This window comes from Rhincodon typus, chromosome 42 (genome assembly GCF_021869965.1).
Source record: "Rhincodon typus isolate 14 chromosome 42, sRhiTyp1.1, whole genome shotgun sequence".
NCBI lineage: Eukaryota > Metazoa > Chordata > Chondrichthyes > Orectolobiformes > Rhincodontidae > Rhincodon > Rhincodon typus.
The window spans coordinates 5,959,168-5,960,735 of record NC_063373.1 but is presented as its reverse complement, the minus strand read 5'-3'; the positions used below and the strand labels follow the sequence as shown (position 1 = coordinate 5,960,735).

Sequence of the window (1,568 nt, the reverse complement as noted above, 5' to 3'; positions counted from 1 at the left end):
GGGCCTCCAGCCCACCGGCCATCCTGGTCTTCTCCAGGTCTCCGGCCAACTCTGTCCCGGGCCTCCAGCCCACTCTACCCTGGCTTCCAGACCGCTGGCCATCCCACTCTGCTCCACTGCATGCCTCCAGCCTGTTCTAAGCCTCAGCCTGCTCTGCTTTGGCCATCAGCTGCTCTGCTCCAGGCCTCCATCAGCTGAGATCATAGCACCCTTCGACCCCATGCACCCCCCCCCGTCCCCACGGCTGCTCCCTCAGTTTGCAGTGGGTTTGTGAATGAGTGATTGTTCCTTTTTCTCCACACAGGAGCTGATCTGGCTGCTGTCACCACCTGCGAGCTCTGCAAACAGAGCCTCAAGCTGGATTTTGACAACTTTGATGTGCATGAGTTTCATCGCAAGCGAGCAGCCTCACAGGTATGGCGGGGGGATGGGACAGCACGTGCTCCCACAGAAGCGTAGGGAGGGGGAGAGAGAGCTGTATCAAGAGGGAGTCTAACAATCTCCCCTCGATGTGCAATGGTGTTATCATCACTGAATCCACTCCCCCCAACCCCCCCGCACTATCAACGTCTTGGGGGTTACCACTGACCAGAAACTGAACATGGACCAGCCCCACATAAACGCAGGGGCTACAAGAGCAGGTCAGAGGCTGGGAATCCTGCAGTGAGTCACTCTCCTCCTGACACCTCCCCCCCCAAAGCCTTGTCCCACCATCGACAAGGCACACAGTCAGGAGTGTGATGGGATACACCCCAGTTGCCTTGGATGGCGGCAGCTCCGACAACACTCGAGAAGCTCGACACCGTCCAGGGACACAGCAGTCCCTGCTCAATTGGCACTGCATCCACAAACCCGCTCCCTCCACCACTAATGCTCAGTCACAGGAGTGTGTACCATCTACAAGAATTAAAGAAAAAGGCGCAGGGAAAGGGAAGTGTATGGGACTCACATGCATGGGTGAGGGGAGAGGCTCCAGTTTCATGTATAATTCCAAGGGTACGATTGAGAGGGAAGAGCTGAGACTTTCCACTCATGGTCAGTGATGGTATGATGCCAATGTTATGCTACCAGTAGCAGTGCCACTTCCCAGGCTCATCATCCTGCTTGTGGAGGAAATGGGAGGACAAAAGCAAGGGAAAGGCAACAGTCGTCACAGCCCTAGGAAATACAGCAACAAACGACATGTAAGGTGAGGGAAGGGGTGTGAGGGGCATTGTGGACTGAGTTATCAAAATACATTGCAATCCTGTAAAGCACAGCACAGACACTCTGATCAATCACAGAACTGATTCTCCATCTCCCACGTCTCTCTTGTTCTGCCCCATTCCCTTTGCGGATGCAGGTCGAGGAGCAAATGACCAGCTCCAGTCTCTACATGGCAGTCCTGCTACACCTCTATGAACAGCGGTTCACTGAGCTCATGAGGTTGCTGAGTGGCAGTGCTACCACCTACCAGGTAAAGGGGCAATTGTTACACACACATGGGTCCTGTGGGTAAGGGTCACACCGAGTAAAGGGGCAATTGTTACACACACATGGGTCCTGTGGGTAAGGGTCACACCGAGTAA

The 1,568-nt window shown here is 54.7% G+C and overlaps 1 protein-coding gene across 1 annotated transcript in view; it reads left to right on the top strand.

Annotated features, from left to right (window-relative positions):
- LOC125487502 overlaps positions 1 to 1,568 on the top strand; it is a 23,614-nt gene that overhangs the window by 18,097 nt on the left and 3,949 nt on the right. Inside the window, exons 13-14 of the mRNA XM_048619105.1 lie at positions 305 to 414; positions 1,343 to 1,456. Coding sequence (XP_048475062.1) covers positions 305 to 414; positions 1,343 to 1,456 — 224 coding nt within the window. The remainder of the gene's footprint in view (positions 1 to 304; positions 415 to 1,342; positions 1,457 to 1,568) is intronic.